The sequence below is a fragment of the Siphateles boraxobius genome, unplaced genomic scaffold (genome assembly GCF_051911475.1).
Source record: "Siphateles boraxobius isolate OS27281-9 unplaced genomic scaffold, OSU_SipBor_1 33, whole genome shotgun sequence".
Classification (NCBI taxonomy): Eukaryota; Metazoa; Chordata; class Actinopteri; order Cypriniformes; family Leuciscidae; genus Siphateles; species Siphateles boraxobius.
The window spans coordinates 8,543,095-8,560,355 of record NW_027508953.1 but is presented as its reverse complement, the minus strand read 5'-3'; the positions used below and the strand labels follow the sequence as shown (position 1 = coordinate 8,560,355).

The 17,261-nt window shown below is 37.7% G+C and overlaps 1 protein-coding gene across 1 annotated transcript in view; it reads left to right on the top strand.

Annotated features, from left to right (window-relative positions):
- The window catches only part of pkhd1l1.1 (PKHD1 like 1, tandem duplicate 1), a 75,717-nt gene that overhangs the window by 52,009 nt on the left and 6,447 nt on the right, over window positions 1-17,261 (top strand). The window contains exons 47-72 of the mRNA XM_077195336.1: window positions 280-521; window positions 623-759; window positions 885-1,914; window positions 2,104-2,295; window positions 4,211-4,362; window positions 4,556-4,715; window positions 4,844-5,030; window positions 5,162-5,250; window positions 6,017-6,171; window positions 6,341-6,470; window positions 6,604-6,722; window positions 6,858-6,987; window positions 8,067-8,240; window positions 10,741-10,844; window positions 10,931-11,054; window positions 11,164-11,285; window positions 11,538-11,628; window positions 12,670-12,818; window positions 12,973-13,095; window positions 13,400-13,511; window positions 13,618-13,734; window positions 13,813-13,978; window positions 14,903-15,135; window positions 15,227-15,391; window positions 15,528-15,685; window positions 17,107-17,242. Of these exons, the coding sequence (XP_077051451.1) occupies window positions 280-521; window positions 623-759; window positions 885-1,914; window positions 2,104-2,295; window positions 4,211-4,362; window positions 4,556-4,715; window positions 4,844-5,030; window positions 5,162-5,250; window positions 6,017-6,171; window positions 6,341-6,470; window positions 6,604-6,722; window positions 6,858-6,987; window positions 8,067-8,240; window positions 10,741-10,844; window positions 10,931-11,054; window positions 11,164-11,285; window positions 11,538-11,628; window positions 12,670-12,818; window positions 12,973-13,095; window positions 13,400-13,511; window positions 13,618-13,734; window positions 13,813-13,978; window positions 14,903-15,135; window positions 15,227-15,391; window positions 15,528-15,685; window positions 17,107-17,242 (4,697 nt within the window). The remainder of the gene's footprint in view (window positions 1-279; window positions 522-622; window positions 760-884; window positions 1,915-2,103; window positions 2,296-4,210; window positions 4,363-4,555; window positions 4,716-4,843; window positions 5,031-5,161; window positions 5,251-6,016; window positions 6,172-6,340; window positions 6,471-6,603; window positions 6,723-6,857; window positions 6,988-8,066; window positions 8,241-10,740; window positions 10,845-10,930; window positions 11,055-11,163; window positions 11,286-11,537; window positions 11,629-12,669; window positions 12,819-12,972; window positions 13,096-13,399; window positions 13,512-13,617; window positions 13,735-13,812; window positions 13,979-14,902; window positions 15,136-15,226; window positions 15,392-15,527; window positions 15,686-17,106; window positions 17,243-17,261) is intronic.

The window sequence follows — 17,261 nt, the reverse complement described above, 5'->3', positions numbered from 1 at the left end:
TTGCCTCTATATAAGTGTAAGAACAAGGGCCAGGGAAATGAAAAGTGGTGCAATTGTTCTCTAAAAAATTTTCCCAAATGAATTAATTTGACATTTTTAGGTGATATCAGTTGATTTGTTTTCGGGGTGAAAAAACGAAATTATAAATTTACTGTTTAAATTCTTCTTGCTCAAATTGAATATGCTAAATGCTATAAAAATATGCTAATAATGATGCTAAAAAAGTTGTTGTCAGTGCTAATGCTAATAATCAAAAATATGTTTTGACTGAATTCACAGACACAGTCAGCGTGAGAACGAGTTGATGAGAATTGCCTCAGTTTCAGCTGACGGTAGGACCCTCACTCTGACCGAACCACTGAGATACACTCATCTGGGTGTGTCTGTCACACTGCCTGATGGGACAGTTTTTGAAGCGAGAGCAGAGGTGGGCCTTCTTACCAGAAATATTGTTGTCCGTGGATCCAACAACGTGGAGTGGAACGATCAGATTGCAGCTTGCCCTGATGGATTCAACACAGGTTTGGATGTTATTTCCTCAGCTGTCGATGGAAAGACAAGCAGCTAAAAGTCATGTGATTTTATCAATTTTATCAAATTTTATGAATTCTTTTGCTTACAGGGGAATTTGCCACACAGACTTGTTTCCAGGGTAGGTTTGGAGAAGAAGTAGGAAGTGACCAGTTTGGTGGCTGCATTATGTTCCACGCACCACAACCGAACAAAAATCTGGCTATTGGCAGAATTGAATATGTTGAGGTAAATGTTCATTTACTGTTTAAAAAAAAAAAAAATTTTTTTTCAAAAATCTTGGAGAACTTCAAGAATAAATATTTTCCTTGAAATTTAATCATGGCATTATGTGTGTCATTGTATTTGTTCAGCTCTTCAATGTTGGACAGGCGTTCCGTCTGGGACGCTACCCAATCCACTGGCATCTAATGGGTGATGTTAAGTTTAAGTCATATGTGCGTGGATGTGGCATTCACCAGTCCTACAACCGCGCAGTCACCATCCACAACACCCACAACCTGCTGGTGGAACGTAATGTCATCTACAATATCATGGGTGGAGCCTTCTTTATTGAGGATGGCATTGAGACGGGTAACATTCTGCAGTACAACCTGGCGATATTTGTAAAACAGAGCACCAGCTTGCTAAATGATGATGTAACTCCAGCTGCATACTGGGTCACCAACCCTAATAACACCATTAGGCACAATGTCGCGGCTGGTGGGACACATTTCGGCTTCTGGTACCGCATGCACGATCGTCCCGACGGCCCTTCGTATGACGCCAACATCTGTCAGAAGAGAGTTCCACTAGGAGAGTTCTTCAACAATACGGTGCATTCACAGGGCTGGTTTGGCTTGTGGATCTTCCAAGAGTTTTTCCCAATGCGTACTGGCAGCTGCAGCTCCTCTACACCAGCGCCAGCGGTCTTCCGCCGCTTCACTTCCTGGAACAACGAGAAAGGTGCCGAGTGGGTGAACGTAGGAGCGGTTCAGTTCAGCGAGTTCCTAATGGTCAATAATGAGAAGGCAGGAGTGGAGGCCAAGAGGATCATCCAGCCGTATGTCAGCGGATGGGGACTGAATGGAGGAGCGGCCGTGGTCAACAGCACCATGGTGGGTCATGTGGATGAGCTGGGGCTGGGGAGCGACTACTGCACCGCTCGTGGTGTTGTCCTGCCCCTGGATGATGGTATGAGCGTCATCAACACCAAGTTTGTGAACTTCGATCGTCCATCGTGTGCTGCTGTCGGAGTGGCAGAAATAGTTGGAACCTGCATGTTCCGCTGTGGAGGCTGGAGCGCGAGGTTCAGTGGGATCCAGTTTTATCAGTCGCCCAACAAGGCCTGGTTCAGATGGGAGCATGAGGTGGCACTAGTAGATACTGATGGCTCCCTGACAGGTATAGAAACATTAGATATTAGAATATATAGATACATGATTACTTGAAAAAAACAACTTTTATTTGTGTAACAAAATCTTAATGGATATTGTTTTAGCTTTATTGGCATGGTAAAACTCAAACTTTACACTGACAAAGCATTGGTAACATTAACATTAAAAATTAAATAATGGATATATTTTTGAAAAGGGAACATTAGCTACAAGGTGGTACCAAGGAATAACCTGCTCGACCCGAGACACTGCTTTCCGGGAACAGAGTGGAGTGTTGGCGTCCCTGCTGCAGTGTGTGACAACACTATTAACTTCCACCGCTTGGTCGTCGTTAATCCCTCACCACCTTCACTTCAAGCTAAAGACGTGATTCTGACCAACTCATATGGTACGATAAAATAATATGGGCGATTGAGCCATTAAAAAAAATGTGTATGCATATGTTAGAAATGTTTCTATACATTTGACTCTTTCTGTATGTTCTTTTTTGGTTTCCAGAATGTTCTGGAAACGTTAGTTGAAAAATCTTAGGGGCCATTCACAAAGAATTCCCCAAGGAATGCTTTTTTCCATTGCAAAACGTGCATGTTTACATAGGAAAAACAACAAAAAAGAAGTGCAGAGAAATGAAAAATGCATTTTGTATGAACAGCCCATTAGAATGTTAGGAGCTGCACCGCCTAATTGTTGAACATAAGTCTTTTGTCGCTGTTATATTTCTTTTGTCTGAATAGTGGAGACCAAACATGTGAGACATCAGAATGTGGCTATGGTTACCACAGTGTGTCTGTGGCCTCAATGATTCTAAACTAAAGAATAACTAAAGAATTCAATACACTAGCATTGGGGAGCCCTTACGGAACAAAAAATTATGGGAATATACAGCAAAATATAATGTGATATATTACATAATACATTTTCATATATGGGAAACTAGTGCTAATATTTTGCAATATATGCATTGACCACGTGTGGCTATATATAAATACATATTCAATATTTATAAATGAAGACAAAAATAGCATTACATGTAATATTCACAAAGTTTTATCCTTTAATGTGTACATATATTGCACATACATGTTCCCACATAAATGTAATGTATGTTCACGCATACAGTATATATATATACACACACACGCGCACACACACACACGCACCCACGGACACACGCACGCACGCACGCACGCACGCACACACACACACACACACACACACACACACACACACTCTCTCACACACAGATTTACGGAATGAGTTACAACAGATTTCTAGTTTCTAGCATGCTTTGCTTTTGACTGTTAAAGGAGAGCAAATGTTAAAATTAAGTGTTATATGATGTGTTTTGCTCAATGTTATTATTGGGGGAAGATCAGTTAGTATTTAATGTTCTATTATTTTTTAATTTAAAAAGGTTTTCTGGTATGTCTGAGTTCTTGGTGTTACTATTGTGCTGAAGAGTTGTCCTGTGGTTCGGTTGACGATTGGTCGAATACCATGAAGACTATAATTACCTTATTTTTTAAAGTTATGGCTGTGCACTTCTCAGCACAGTGATAGTCTCTTGACTATCTTTAGTACATGCAGGTGTGCTTGTGCTTTTGTTAACTAGCTTTAAAATATGGAACATTTATAATGTAAATAATTATAAAATATAAGAAATAGATTACATTATATATTTCTCTATATATATTTCTCTATGTGTGTGTGTGTGTGTGTGTGTGTGTGTGTGTGTGTGTGTGTGTGTGTGTGTGTGTGTGTGTGTGTGTGTGTGTGTGTGTGTGTGTGTGTGTGTGTGTGTGTGTGTGTGTGTGTGTGTGTGTGTGTGTGTGTGTGTGTGTGTGTGTGTGTGTGTGTGTGTGTGTGTGTGTGTGTGTGTGTGTGTGTTGCTCCATATTACACATGGAGTAAACATATCTGATCACATAAACTACATCTATATATTATGAAGTGTATTACTGAATATAAAATTAAATACATTATGATATATTAGTAAATATATTCACATATTTTTCAATATATGAAAAATATGAATATATGAAATATACGTATATCAATATATGAAAAATTCACAATTCCTTGTGTATTATTCAGTATATTGTAATATATTAACACAATTTATTCTTTATATTTTCAAATATACTGTTATATCATTTAATATATTAATCATTCATATATTGGGAAATAATATATTTTATTTTCGTAAGGGAGCATTCTATGTTTGTAGGGTTGAAGTGAGCTGTGTGATGATTAGAAAGCATTTCGGTTGGCACAGTTACTCTCAATGTTATGTCTCTCTTTAGGAACATGCGTGCTTCCTTTCCTTAAAAAACTTGTGACCCACACATTTGGCTGGATGGCAATGCTGCCCACAGGCCAAACCTATAACTGGTACTTTGATGGTGCTTCCCAAATCACTAACATCTCATACAATGGAATGGTCTATGGTTTTCAGGTAAAGTGTGCACACTACAGGTTACTAAATAATCCAACGTGCATCCAAACGAAAAGTAAAAAATTTTTTGTTTGTTAGTTTTTTGGGCTTATTGCATGACATCCTGGTCAATAAAAACTATGCCTTTAAATATGTTCATCCAATTGAGATTAGTATTTAGCATGTTAATTTTTCCTCTCTTTATCCATGACAGCCAGACAATTATATAATCATGAATCACAACCTGACTCAGACACCTGACCGCTTCCGCATTATAGATGACAGGAATGGTTCCTCCCAGCCCCTGAACCCCACTGCAAATGTAAATGGGGAATGGTACTTCAACCAGTCATCCAGAAACCTCTTTTACATGGGTAAAACTTGCCTCTTCACCCAAAAGATCTATGCTATCTTTGTATTTAAATAGGACACTTACAGTATCATGCTCAAATCTATTCATTACTGTGCAAAGAATGAAAGATTTTGAGTTTTGTGACTACAGTGTCTGGAAGAGACCGTGTGACTAGCCGGAGGAGGAGGAACAGTGTGGACCGCTCAGCTGTTGACAGATCGTTGGACTTCAGAGTGTATCAGTGTTACTATCCCAACTGTATTCAACCTCCACCTGAACCTGTAGTCAATCCAGCCAACACTTCCAATACTACTGGCCGCAGACCTGCAAACTATGTGTATGTTACCAAACAGCAGCAATTTTTTTTTATGTAATGATAATAATCACTCTTCTATAATAATACAAATAATAATCTATTGTATCTACTGTATTTACTTTAACCAATTAAACATATCCTGTTGGGTTTAGTCTTTGGTCAAATACATCATTTTGGCGGTCGAGTTTAGAGAACAACTTCAATGTGCCGCAAGAAGGCTCTGATGTGGTCATTCCAGCTGGTAAGCAACTTTAATGTGACAAATAAATTGATATAAATAAAAGAATTTTTTTTTTGTCCATTTTCATTGAAGTGCCCCATTATTCTTTTTCGAATATTACCTTTCATTGTATAGATGTTTGTGAATGTAAAAGGTCTGCAAAGTACTGATTCTGAACTGTGAGTCAGTATTCCAGCCTTACTTCTTGCATGAACCTACATACAGTAGGTTTGTAACAAAATTGCATAATGCCAGCCTATGGTCTTTGGCTACCTGCAAACAACATCTACTTTGATCCTCAAACACAGTAGTTGAAACTGAGGCCTAGAAGAGTTTGGTTCGTGTTGTCAACATGTCAAGAAGACGCAATTTTCTGTGCTTTTTCAGATCTATTTTGCATGAACTTCCAAAACTCAAAGCTCAAATTGATACTGTAAAACCAACACCATAGTTACTGTTCGTATCACTGTCTATACAAGGGTTGAGGAAGCCTGAGGAGGTGAAAATCCGATATGGTAATAGAATGCATATAATCACAAAAGACTGAGCCATCTGACCAATTAGATCAGAGTAGGCTTTCGGGAAGGAGGGGTTAAGTGAGACCGAGGTGAGAAAAGAGGTGATACTGGAGTGTATATTATGAGAAAATGAAAGAGTTTTTTTTTTTAACCTTGGATGCATGTAAACCTATTGAAGGAGACCTCTAAAACAAATGGCATAATATGGGCACTTTTAACCCTATAGTGGCCAAAAATAATTAACAATAAATGTCTCATTCTGTCTCGAGGCATTTGGATGGTTGTGGATGTTGTAGTCCCCTCCCTGAACAAGCTGAAAATAGTTGGAGTTCTGGAGATTCCAGACACAAACAATGGCACCTCCACCAGCAGTGTTCCTCAATTTAATAACATTTCTCTGAATGCCACATACATCTCCATTCAAGTAAGCACATAACTACATTCAAATGGCATTGTACTGTTATAGACATCTTAGGCTATAGAGATCATTATTACACCAAATCAGAACCATACTCCTGTGTGCTAATTTCACTTACTTCTGTCCATATTAAAGACACTAACTCTATCTGTACATGTTCACTTGACTCAATCAGGGTGGACGTCTGATTGCTGGGTGGCCTGATGAACCCTTCAGAGGTCAGCTGCAGATCACACTGAGAGGAAACCATTCCACACCAGACTGGCTGTTACCCTCTGGACCAAACCAAGGATCCAAAGTTCTAGGTAAATCAACAGGAAAAAAAATAATAATATAATAATAATAATCTTATTATTGATTGTATATGTATCAGAGACGTTCCTCTCAATCGTTTAACAACTTAAAAATGTTGATTTTAGTGGAAACATTGTCTTCCAGGTGTGTTTGGATCTCTTGACCTTTATGGTATGGCACACAATGTGTATCACACCAAGCTGGCTAGCACGTCCCAGGCAGGAAACAGGACTGTCTCTCTACAGGAATCTGTGGACTGGAAGGTCAGAAGCTTTTTAAAAATGACAACAACAAAAATGAGACCTCAAGAGAACTTTTGAACCTCCTTGTATGGGTTGATGCCATTTAGATTCCAAGCTTTTGTGCTCTGAACCGTTACACTCTTTGATTGCCTCCAGGTTGGGGAAAAGATCCTGCTGTCCACCACCAGCTATGACCCTTGGCAGACAGAAATCCGCACCATAACTGCTATCTCGGATTATGGCCGCACACTTACTCTGGACCAGCCTTTATCATTCACACACATCGGTTAGTCCCCTAGATTATAGATAATGCAATTATAGCAATACTAGGCATTATGCTGTATCGATAAGCTATTAAAAATAGGTACACAGATAAACAGTCATGTGAAAAAGAAAGTACACCCTTTTTTGAATTCTGTGTTGGTATGACGTTGACTGTTATGGTATGACTGTTACTTCTGACAGCTGGTATGAGGTGTTTGTGCTGATATGCTGTGTTTGGTTTTTGCCAAACGTTGCTCTTTGCATTATGGCCAAACATCTCCACTTTGGTCTCATCTGTCCAAAGTATATTGTTCCAGAATTATTGAGGTTTGCAAACCTAAGCAGTGTTGCCATGTTATTTTTAGAGATAAGAAGCTTTCTCCTGGCAACCCTTCCAAACAAGCCATACGTGTTCAGTCTTTTTTTAATTGTACTGTCCTTAACTTTAACATTCAACATGTTAACTGAGGCCTGTAGAGTCTGAGATGTAGCTCTTGGGTTTTTTGCTGTTTTTTTGAGCAATGCAGTGTGACCTTGGGGTGAATTTACTGGGACATCCACTAGCATCCATTACAGCTCCTGACTGTTACTTGCCCTCTTAATTCCCATGGAAGCTGTAAGGGTAGTACTTAGTTTGTCACACATGACTTCTCCATTTTGGCCTAGTTTTTGTTAAATAAATAATGACACAGTGTAAATTGTCATTGTAATTATTGTTCATCTTAGGAATCAACATTCATAGGTTGTTTTTAACTAATTTTAAGACCTGCCAAGGACCAGATGATTTTTATTGTGTCCTGATACGTAAAACCATCAAAAGGGTGTATTTTTTTTCATGTGACTGTATATTTATAAATTTTTATTTGTACTATTTTATTAACAGTAGTGTAATTTATTCCTAAGATGGCAAAGCTGAATTTTAAGCAACAATTACTCCAGTTTTCATTCTAATATGCTGATTTGGTGCTCAAGAAACATTTCTTAGAAATACACTAAACACAATTTTGTTTTGTGGAAACCATGATACTTTGTCACTTTTTTGATTTCTTTAAAAGAAATTACAATTAATAAAATGAATGTTAAATGTATTTGGTCATATAGGGGAGAGCTACAGTGTGCCAGGTACTTCAAGAAGTTATCAGCTTGCAGGCAATGTGGCTTTACTGACCAGGAACATTAAGATCATCGGTCAGGAGTATCCAGAAATGTACACACAGTCTTATGGAGCCAGAGTGCTTGTGGGAAGCTTCTCCAGTGGAGGGATTGATTACAAAGGTAAAATCAGGACTTGACATTAACGTTTTTGCTCACCAACAACTGTGGCTAGTGGTTTTCCAAAGTTACTAGCCAGTCAGCATTTTCATTGATAACAACATCGATACCATGAAGAAAAACTGCCATATAGGCATTTCAATGTTATCTCATAATTTAGCAGCAGGTATATTAGGCTGCTGTCATTTTAAGACCTGACTCACAGATCCATTATACTGTTACACATAAGTTTTCTTTCTCAACTGTTTACATTCTTGAAAACACAACTGACTGTGTGTTCGTGAATACTCGCCTAGACCGGCATTGTGACATTATTTTGCTCAACCTTCAAATACTTGGGAGCATTTGCCTTAGCAGTGCAGCGCGCTTCAGAAACTCTCCACCTTCCCCAGCTCCACCTGTATAGATCTGCTATTGGTAATTCTAATTCATGTACGCTATATTGTACAGCAGCAGCATGTCTTACTTTCTCACAGCAGCGTGTCGTGTACTTATTGTCAGTAGCAAGTCCCGTACTTGCCGCAGCAGCATCAGCAATCAAAGCAGTAGCAGCGTAGCAGATCTATTCTGCCAAGACCAAACATACAACATTGTCATATATGAAGGTAATATGACGCCATAAAGAATCGCATAGGCAGGGTAAGATTTGTGAAAGTGTACATAAGATTGCAAGCGTAAATAAAATGTGCATGTGCAAGAGAAGATTTGTAAAGGTGTAAATCGCCTTTCAAGTGTAAATATAGTCAGCCTAATGGTGCACAGCTTATTAAGCAATCATGATTTATTTATTTATTTATTTATTTAACATGTATGTGTGCATTAAAAGTATAATTTCGGCAACGAGCACGATGCTGAGCCAAATGAAGATAAATATGCGTTCTGGCGACTGGCGTGTTTATTGAACCAATCAGATAAGAGTAAATCGAGAGTCAGCGAGAAGCTCATTTGATTGGCTACATGAAGAAAGTTGACCCACCCTCCTCTTCGCGCTTGCAAAACTTAATTACCCCTTTTCCACCAAAAAAGAACTGGTTTGGAACTGGTGCTGGTTCAAAGTTGGTTCAACTTGCGAACCTTCTCAGAACCTGTTTGTTTTTCCACTGACTAGAGAGCCCAGCGAGCAACGTCGTCAAGTCACTGTGTACGTCGCCATACGTCTTAGCTTTCGTTGTACTATCTTTTTTACTGGCACTGTGTTTTTGCAAATAGCAGTCACAACCTTTCCCGTCGTGTTGTTGGTCACAATAACCCCGCCCCCAGCCCCCGACGTAAGCATGACGTGGTAAAAGAACGGTTCTAGTCCAGCAAAGAGTTGGTGCCGCTTTGGAACCAATTTTCCTGGCCGAGAACCGGTTCTTTGGCTGTCGAAACACAAAGAACTGGTTCGCGAGTAGGCACTGGCTCTGAACCAGCTCTCAAAATGCTTTGGTGGAAAAGGGGTAAATGAGAGAGAGAATCGTGCCAAAACTGTGAGCGCAGCTAAAAGAAAGACACAACTGTACAAATCGGGTTATTTTTGGAACTTTTTTGCCTCATGTACACAAGTCATTTACAGGTGAAACTCGAAAATTAGAATTAGAATATTGTGCAACAGTTCATGTATTTCAGTAAATCAAATTGAAAGGTGAAACGAATATATTTAGTATATAGGCCTATAACTATATACATATGCATGATTATACTTTTCAGAGGGCCGACATTTCTGTATTTAAATGTAATATTTACATTTTTTTTATTTCATGTAATATTCTAATTTTCTGAGATTTTGAATTTGGGGTTTTCATAAGCTGTAGCCTAAGCCATAATCATCAAAATGATAACTTTTGCACGATATTCTAATTTTGCGAGTTTCACCTGTAGACATTTACAACAGTTTATTTTTTTATACAAAGGTTGATTTTACGCGATCAATCTGTTTTCCAGTTCCTGACTCTATTGTTTTCGGTTGCAATTTGCTGTTCACAGGCTTGCAGTGCTTTAGGACATATTTGTGCAAAAAAACAACAACATGACAAGCGTGTAAGTGTAAGCAACAAAAGTGTAAGCGCAGAAAAATGGAAGTTAGAAGAATACAGATCTCATTTATTTTGCGTAAGCATGAAGCTGCTGTTTCACAATAAATGCATTACATTTATGAATAACTGAAAAAAGCTGCAAATATTTTTTTCTTCTCATGCACATACACATTTTATTTAGGCTACGCTTGCAATCTTATGTAAACTTTCACAAATCTTACCCTGCCAATGCGATTCATGGCATCATATTATCTTCATAGTCATACCCATTACCATGCTAATCATTCCGAGAGTTGTCATGACATAAATATATATATATCATGGATATGTTTTAATTACCTAGAAGATGAGAGAAAACAGAAAAATAATAATGTTTTGTAGTTTTAATAAAAATAATCTTGTAAGCAGTCAAGAACTTCATGTCGAAATTATATTTTTGTATTTGTGTAAGGAAAACTCACTAAAGCTGATGTTAACTTGCCTCACAGGAAAAGCCCAGATCAGAAATGTGCAGTTCTACCACACCGGGCAGGAAGGATGGAATGACCCTTCAGACCCACGTTACTCTCTGGTGTTTTATAATCTGGGAGGGGTGAGAGAAAGTATTGATACAGTACATGCCCATTCCTGATTATCACACATATTCCTTTCAACTACTTACTGTCACAATATTTTTAGGTGGTTGGTGAGTCTTACGTCAAGGGATGTGCTTTTCATGACGGCTTTGCTCCTGCTATTGGTGTTTTCGGAACCGACGGACTGAGTATCGATGACAATGTCATCCATCACACTGTTGGAGAAGGTGCAGATTCAACGGCTATTAAATACTGTTAAACAAAATATAATCACAAGGAGTTGGGAAATATGATTTTGCACTTTTCTATTCTGCACTTTTTATTCCAATTTCCTAGGAATCAGAGTCTGGGGTGACAGTAATGCCATCAGGAGGAACTTGGTTACCCTGACACTGTGGCCTGGATCGTACAACGGCAGAGCGGAGGAATTTAACTTTGAATGGAATGCAGCCATTGAGGTAATCCTTTAAGAAATGTACTGTGATCGGATGCTATCATGGTACTGTTCTATAACATGGTACATGATTACCATATTCATTCACCTTGGTATCTTGATGGCACTCCACAGTGCAAGAATGCTATGGTACATGATCAATAAACATGATATAACCATGGTACCTGTAAAAAAAAAAAAAAAAAAATCCACAGCAATACTGGCTGAATAGATTAGTACCAGATAAAGAACTGACATATTAGTGTTCATGTTGTAGGTGAGTGAGGCAACCAATGTAATTCTTCAAGGGAATATTGTTGCTGGCTATGAACGAGTGGGATTCCGAATTGATGGTGAACCATGCCCAGGTATAGAAGCCAATAATTATTTTCAAAAATAAAACAAGAAAATTTAAATAAAAACAAATCGATTGTTTTAATGGGAACACTTTACAATATGTTTAATTAGTTAACATTAGTTGATGTATTAGCTAACATGAACTAACAATGAACACAACTTTTGTGACAGTATTTATTCATCTTTGTTAAAGGTGGTCAAAGCGATGTCACGCCTTTTTTAGGCCAAACATTTTTTTGTCACATACAACAAACATCTCCTCACTATCCGCTAGCTGCCTGTCCCCTGAACACACTGTAAAAAAAACACGGTCTCTGCAGACACCCCAGGCTCCACAAACGGCAACAAAAACAAACTGGGCTAACCCGCACCACGAAACATATCAAACTGTTCCAGCCAATAACCGATAAGAAGGGTTTGGGGGTGGGGTTTGGGGGGTTAGTGCGCGGATGAGGAGGAGGAAGGGTCTAGCTAGCCTTCGTTTTGTTTCGACAATACTTTAAACGTCAACAAGAAGTGATGTCACCCGACATCGCTTAGAGCACCTTTAATGTTAGTTTATAAAAATAGAGTCATTCATTGTTTGTTCATGTTAGTTCACAGTGCATTAACTAATGTTAACAAACACAACTTTTGATTTTAATAATGCATTAGTTAATGCCATTACAATTAACATTAATTTAGATTAATATATGCTGAAGAATTATTGTTCATTCTTAATTCATGTTAAATAAAGTAGATAACTAATGAAACCTTATTGTAAAGTGTTACCGTTTTGATTGATACAAGTGAATTTAGGCATCACAACATAAATGTACAATTAGAAAAATCAATATCAATTTTGTATTACATTGTTACTAAATTATTATTTTTTAATATTAACTTTATATGAGTGTTAAATGAGTGATTGATGAGCATGTACAAATACTGATAAATAATTGAAAGACTCCAATTTAGGCTGATAACTGATATAGTATTGATACACTGTGCATCCCTAATATTTATATAAATATTTACTTATTTATTTGATGTTTCCAACAATATGTCAAAAGGATCTCCAAATTCAGTGGCTCAGTGGAGTAAGAATGAGGCGCATGGCGGTCTTTACGGACTCTACATGAATAAAGATGGACTTGCTGGTTGCTCTCAAATCCAGGGCTTCACTGTCTGGAGGAGCTTTGATTTTGGCATTTATGTTCAAGTATGATATATGATCTGCAAACTTCCTTCTATAATAACCTACAGGAACTGCAAAGCCAAGTGTTTTATTGGTCAGATAAATTGTTAATTTCTAGCTATACAAATGCACTGTACTGGTCTGGTGAGCATTAATGTTTTCCACTCTTCACTTCCAGGTATCCATGAACGTGTTAGTTTCTAACGTGAGCCTGATTGATAATGGAATGAGTATCATGTCTCTCATCTACAGTCCTCCCTCGCTCAGCCACACATACTCTGACAAAATAGTCCGTGTACAGGTGAGGATGCACTATATGTGTCTTCGGTCAAAACTAAAGGCCAATTTACACTGCACCGACAGACAGCAACAGACACTTCGTAGGGTCAATAAGAGCATCTGTCAGCTCTCATTTTCGCAGATTATACATTTGTTGAATCAGCATTTGTCAGGTTTTAGAATGTCTGTGAAGTTACATACTGTAATCAGGTGACTGTCACTGTTGGTCGGGATCTGTTAGTGCAGTGTGAATTGGCCATAAGAAAATATAGCATTCTTATCCTGTCAATTTTTTTATTACATTTTTCGAAAAATCATCTCTACAGGGTGCCCTGATTGTGGGCAGCAGCCCTAACTTCAACTGTTTTGACAGTCTGTCCACAACTATTACCTATGTTTTGCTCAGCAAAAGCCACAGGGCCCCTCGCCCCCCCAATGGTACAATACATATTAAAGAATCATCTATGCACTACTTAATAAATTTGTTTGCTGTAACTGATCCATTTTTTGTGCTGATTCTAACTGCATTTTCTCTGTTGAACAGGTGGAAGGTCTGGAATTTCCTGGCCGACGTTTGAATCTTACCACAATAATGCACCACAAAAGCCTCACGCTGGACTGATGAGCTACAATGCCATAGCTGGTCTAATGACTGTCTCTGGTGAGTCACATTCCTTCAAAATGTGTATGACTCTTCATTTTAAAAGCATCTATTTATACTGTCTGTTTCTATGTCCAGACACAACTTTTGTTGGGTTCAAGAGTGTGTGCTCAACAGAGACAAATTACATGTTCATGACCAACCCAGGAAATGAGGATCTACAACATCCAATCAGTGTTGAGAGGATAGTCAAGATAAACAGCACAGAGGACGCTCTGGCATACGTACATCGGCCTGATCTGGGGTAAACCAAAAGCTTATAGACAATGTCAATTCCCAAAGTTAACACTAAATTAGGGAGGTGTGAGAGTAGCCAACTAAATGGTATTAAACATTGTAAATCAGGAACGGAAAACAAAAATCATTTATTTTTAACTCAGACCTTGCATGCAATCATTTTTTATATCAATATCCTAACAAATAGAAAACCTTTAAATAATGTATAGTTGTACCTATCAATATTTTTTCCAATTTTGTGCACGTCAATATTGCTTACGTTGATTAAGTGAACACTTAAGTTTAATGTACAATGATCAACATGCAAGGCAAGCATATATAGTTACAGTATATATATACTGTATATATATATATATAAAATTTTATTTATTTATGTACTCCCCAAATTGCATATATAAATATATATGTAACAAAACATAAACAGATTTGTAGCCTATATATATATATATATTTGCTTTTACATTTTTGGTTACTATCTGGGTAAGTATTTGGACATATATTTCAACCTTCACACTCTGCTCTTACTGACGGAATGTGAATTTAGTGAAGATTGGCCACCAGGCTGAGCATATATTTACATTTACATTTATTCATTTAGCTGACGCTTTTGTCCAAAGCGACTTACAATTGCTATATATGTCAGAGGTTGCACACCTCTGGAGCAACTAGGGGTTAAGTGTCTTGCTCAGGGACACAATGGTGTCTCACAATGGATTCGAACCCGGGTCTCTCACACCAAAGGCATGTGTCTTATCCATTGCGCCATCACCACAATATATGTTAATAAATTATTAGCCCTGAAAAAAATATGAAATGTATGAAATATTATTAGGAAGACAACATTGAAAATGTATGACTAAGAGAACACCAATGTCGGGATGACCAAAAAATATGAAGCGACTGGTTAATTTTTTCCACTCTTATATCTCAGCAAGGTGAACCCATCAGACTGTGTGGACATGGACTGTGATGCTAAGAAGAAGACCATGTTGAAGGATCTGGATGGCAGTTTCCTGGGTGCAGTAGGAGCACTGGTGCCCCAGTCCGAGTACGAGTGGAACGGGGATCCCCGACACGGACTGGGCGATTACCGCATCCCCAAAGTCATGCTCACCTCTCTCAATGGCAGCCGGATACCTGTGAATCAAATCGCTCCTTACAAAGGTACAGTACATTTACAGTGATCTAAGAGAGAGAACTTAAAATGATGGAGCTGCTTTTAACGTATTGTTTTTTAACTGTTTTACCTGTGCAGGAGTGATCAGAGACACCTGTACGTACATGAACACCTGGCAGAGCTACAAGTGCTTTGGGCTCAACTATAGGATGCTGGTCATCGAAAGTTTAGACGCAGACACAGAGACCAGGCGTCTTTCACCTGTAGCCATACTGGGGGACAAATATGTGGATTTGGTGAATGGTATGACTCTTACCTCCCCTGTAACACCTACTATTTTATGCTTAATATAGTTAAGGATTTTATAAAAGCAGAAAAGGTTTAATTGTGTATGATTGAATTTTTGAATTTTAATCTTACTGTGAATTTCTTGTTCCAGGCCCACAAGACCACGGCTGGTGCGCCGGCTACACGTGTCAGAAGCGAGTATCTCTCTTCCACGCCATTGTTGCCACTAATAAATCCTTTGACATCTATTTCACCAGCACAACACCACAGAAGCTGAGACTTATGCTACTGAATGCTGGACCTACAGAGGTTAGTAAGATGGATTATACTGACAATAGACTATACTGACCTGTAAGCATCTACAGGTTATACAAAATTTAGAACAATAAAATGTTAGGAAAAAACAATATTTAATCAGTTTTATTCTGCATTATTATTTTATTTCCATTTTGTTTTTTAATTTAATAAGATTTTTTCAAATAGCTTATTTGTTTTTGATGTTAATAATAATGATGATGATGATAATTTATTCATTTATTAACAAATATAATGTAAAATAATATAGTAATTAAAAAAATAATTAATTAAGTTAATTAATTAATATTATAAGTAATTCCATAGTTTATTAATTTATTTGTTACTAAATTATTTTACATATTTGTTAATATTTTATTTAAAAGCTACAAAAGTTGACCCAAAGCACAATTCAGGAAAATTAATAAGCTAGTTGTGTATAAATAAATAATAAACTACATTATGACCAACATATATCTATATCTGCATCAAAAAAAATAGGATATTTATTTTGGATAAATAGGATAGATATGATATTTATATGTAGGATATACATATATATATATATACACACACACACTATAAATAAACTATACAGTATTCACATAATAAAAGCAATCAAAACAAAACACAATTGTACATAAACTTTAAATACCGGGAAAAACCGGTCAAATACACAATCAGCTCCTAATAAGTCTAAACACAATAAAACACAACACATAAAACACAAGACACATTTAATACACCTACATTCATACACCATTAAAATATGCAAGTTGCAATTAGACCATACATTTCATTTAGTTATACATTTTTTTATCAAATACATAATAAATCAAACGACCTACCCAGGTATCATCAGTGACATGAACGGGAAGAAGAGAACGATTCAAGATGTACAAGGTTCGCCACGATGCCAGATTTGTTGCAACAACAAATCAAACAAAACATACATGCTCAAGAACAAACAATATTCTGCTTATTGCAAATAATTCAAATGACCTACCCGGCTATCATCAGCAAAATGAACAGGAAGGAAGCGGACGATATAAGATCTACACTCTGTGTGCAGCAGCTCTCCACGCTCACACTACTACCATGGCAAACAACCATGTACATGTCTCACACTCACAAAGCGTCACGCTGTGCACCCTTTAGCCGATTTGGAAGGAAATGACATGGGACGCATTTTGTGATGACTTCACCCAAAAAAATAAACCAAACACACACACACACACACACACACACACACACACACACACACACACACACACACACACACACACACACACACACACACACACACACACACACACACACACACACACAAACATATATACTGTATACATGTATGTATAATATTTGTTTTAACTTAATTTTTTATGAGATAATATTGCAGTAGAACCTTAACTACAGCAATATTCTGTTGTTCTCAGGCTGTCAGGGTTGCTGTATTTTACTCAAACCCTCAGCGGCTGGATGTGTACGTTAACAATAGTTTGGTTGGTCCAACAAATGCTGAGTGGAATGCTGGCAAAACTGACTACACTCTGCGTGAGCCAACTTATACAGGTAGAGTACAGCACAATAA